Source organism: Theobroma umbraticum, unplaced genomic scaffold (genome assembly GCF_002168275.2).
Source record: "Theobroma umbraticum cultivar Fairchild unplaced genomic scaffold, ASM216827v3 scaffold_95.0, whole genome shotgun sequence".
NCBI classification, from domain to species: Eukaryota; Viridiplantae; Streptophyta; class Magnoliopsida; order Malvales; family Malvaceae; genus Theobroma; species Theobroma umbraticum.
This window is the reverse complement of record NW_018397257.1, coordinates 5,397,271-5,400,222: the sequence shown is the minus strand read 5'-3', so window position 1 is coordinate 5,400,222 and position 2,952 is coordinate 5,397,271. Positions and strand designations below refer to the sequence as shown.

General features: G+C 36.3%; 1 protein-coding gene across 1 annotated transcript in view; it reads right to left on the bottom strand.

Annotated features, from left to right (window-relative positions):
- Nucleotides 1–902: 902 nt before the first annotated feature.
- LOC110412336 (transcription initiation factor IIB-like) overlaps nucleotides 903–2,952 on the bottom strand; it is a 2,948-nt gene continuing 898 nt past the window's right edge. Inside the window, exons 3-6 of the mRNA XM_021422868.2 lie at nucleotides 1,750–1,879; nucleotides 1,540–1,670; nucleotides 1,312–1,400; nucleotides 903–984 (exon numbers count right to left, since the gene is read on the bottom strand). Of these exons, the coding sequence (XP_021278543.2) occupies nucleotides 903–984; nucleotides 1,312–1,400; nucleotides 1,540–1,670; nucleotides 1,750–1,879 (432 nt within the window). The remainder of the gene's footprint in view (nucleotides 985–1,311; nucleotides 1,401–1,539; nucleotides 1,671–1,749; nucleotides 1,880–2,952) is intronic.

Genomic DNA, 2,952 nt, shown 5'->3' with positions numbered 1-2,952 from the left:
TCAAATACCTTCCACTCTACTGTCTTGCACAGATGCTTGACTGTCTCAGATAATTTACTTAATTGAATGAAAAGATACAAATCAAAGCTCATTTGATTCAAACCATTTTGCTCCCAACCAAACCTCTTCGTTCCTTCTTCCATCATGTCCACCAAATCCCTTTTTCAAAAGATAACAGCATTTATCTGAGTATTAAAAGGAGTTGCATCCAAGGACAAAAAAACTATATATATTTACAATTAAAAATAACACACAAAATGAAAAACTGGGCTTGCCACTTTGGTTTGCACTCGGCATTGAGGTATGAATGCATTCATCTGCCCTACAAACAAGCTATCAGTTCACAATGTCACCTGACTACATTTCAATTACAAGGAATGGAAAAAGGTTCTCTTAACTGAGTAAGAGTTTCGACCTACTTGACTCACTTGCATACCTAAAAGAAACAAATATCCTATCTGCCAGTTGCAGCATGATGCGTTAAAAGACCTGACTACTTTAAACTACACTGCAGCAGTATATCTCTTGCCGCTGAAAGTAAGGGATATTTGTTTTCACTAAGAAAAGTGGGATCAAACAACTTACTGATACAAGTTAAGAGGTAAAATAAATTAATCAGAGTGGTAATTGTGACTTTGCCTGTCCAAACAAGCAAAGGCAGCTACCGAAAAGGAGGTCCATGGGTTCCTGTCGTTATTTAAGGACTGCAGAGATTCTTAAGGTCTTCCTCTTTGGCATACCAGCTTGGTACAAGCTTTGAAGCATGGGGATGGAGGTCCTTGTAGGAATTTCTAATGGTCCCTTCAGCCACTCCTGTTGCTAGAGATATATCTGCATCCAAATGGCTTTGTTAGCTTTATAAAGACAAGAACTGGGATGAGAAATTATTGTATGTTTACTTTCTAACCTTTGAGAAGCTTCTTATCGTCTGAAAGTTGGGTTATTATGTAAATGACAGCAGCTGCAATTGATATTGGGCTTCTCCTGCGGCAGTTGACAAAAATTAGAAGTTATAAAATTACAACCTGTGACAGAAAATTCAAAAATCATTGGGGATAGGTTTAAAATCGAAATTCCTTGACAGAATAAAAGCAACATCTGTAGAACCACATGGCTAATAATTCTCCAATGACTCTCATCGAGAAACATGGAGGGCATGCCATATAGACAGAAAGCTTTCAAGCATCACTCGAGAGAAGACAGGTTAAAATTACTTGCACCCAGTGCAACCGTTCTTGGTGGTTATAGGATGAACTCCTACAGGCAATAACAACAGATAGAAGCAAAAATTCTGCTTGAAACTAAAAGGACCTTATATCCAGCTCTTCAGATTTTTGTACAGCTTCTTGAGCAGCCTTAACTGTTTGATTACTCATACCAAGATGCGAGCAGAAACGTCTCTGTAAATTTGTGGATGTCAGTGGTTGGAATGACAAATTCGGAAAATAGAACAGTTACATAATACAGAAAGGAACAGTGCATAGGGAAAAGAATGAACTATAGCAATTAAATGGTGGGTTATTTCAGCACCAAACTCACCAGAAAGTCCCCAGCATGTATTGTTCCCATTTCCATGGATTGACCCATCTCCACCTCCAATTGCTTCACGATGTACTCTTTTGCACGACCAATTTCTTTCTTTGTGGCTCCATTGGCAACAGAGCATATTTCTGATTGAAATTCACATGTCAGGGATTTTAATACATGCTAAGAAAATATGTTTATTAAGTATTGAATTGGAAATCATACCTTTTACAGTGCGGGGTTTGTCTTCTTGCCTACAAGCAATATAGAGGCAAGCAGCCAAAATTGCATCCTGGTTTCGCCCTCTAAGAGGTTTCTGATCTTCAACTTTCTTATATATTTCGTTGGCTCGATCCTTAAGTCAAATTCCCAAACCCACTAGCAGATTAGTTTCTATATCACAATGCCTCTTGACATTATATCAGCAGCAAAAAAAGAAAAAGCAATATAAATTTCGTGCAATAGAAGCGAAAGAAATAGAATCAAAAAGTTGAAACTAAGCATGATCAACCATGACGTATTGGAGAAGCACTTACATATAAGAGAGAAAGATAACAAACAATCAAACATAAAAAGTAAGAACTTTGACTTGAGTCTTTCTAAGTGATAGAACTTTTCTTTGAGATTCAAGAGTTGTATAAATATAGTCTCCTACCGGACTAGGAATGCTTGGAAGTGCTATTTGGATGTCACCCGCATTGATTACTTAAAAGGAACTATTATCAGGAACATTTTGGCAAATATGTGCTTTGAGTTTGTGTAAAACAATCACCAATAGGAGTGATGCCTAAGGAACCTAGAATTGATCATTTTCCTCTTTTCTTCAATTTTCAGCACTTCAAAAACTTAGAACAAAAATCATAATTCATTCCTTTTAAACTCTAAAACAAGCCTCCATCAAACCAGGGTCAAATCCATAGCAATTGCGACCAAATTTCCATCCTAATAGGCTATTGCTGTTCATATCCCATAGAATAACATCCAAAACTGATTTTTTTATTCATCCTCAAGATATGAATTTCCCACATTGATCATACAACTGTGCCTCAAATTTTACATTTTCCAATAGTGAAATTGGCAAACAACTATTTGACACTCTTCTTTCACTTCTCTATCTATTTGATAGTTAGTAATTTGCTTGGTCACTCGAAAACAATCTATGCTTTCCTCTCCAAGATACAACCTGCAATTCTGATGTCTGAAAAGCAATGATGCAGCTTGACCACTCACATATCTAAAACCAAGCATTAATATGTGATGTCCTTTTTTTCTTTTTTCTGGAGAGATTGTTGTATAACACAATCCTTTGCTATAGTCTCCTTGGAAACACTTTCCATTATACGTTTGTGATAAAATTGAATACAAACATAAATTCACAGCTTGGTATTATTTATAAGTATCAATTAAAATAAACAAGAGCAATGAGCA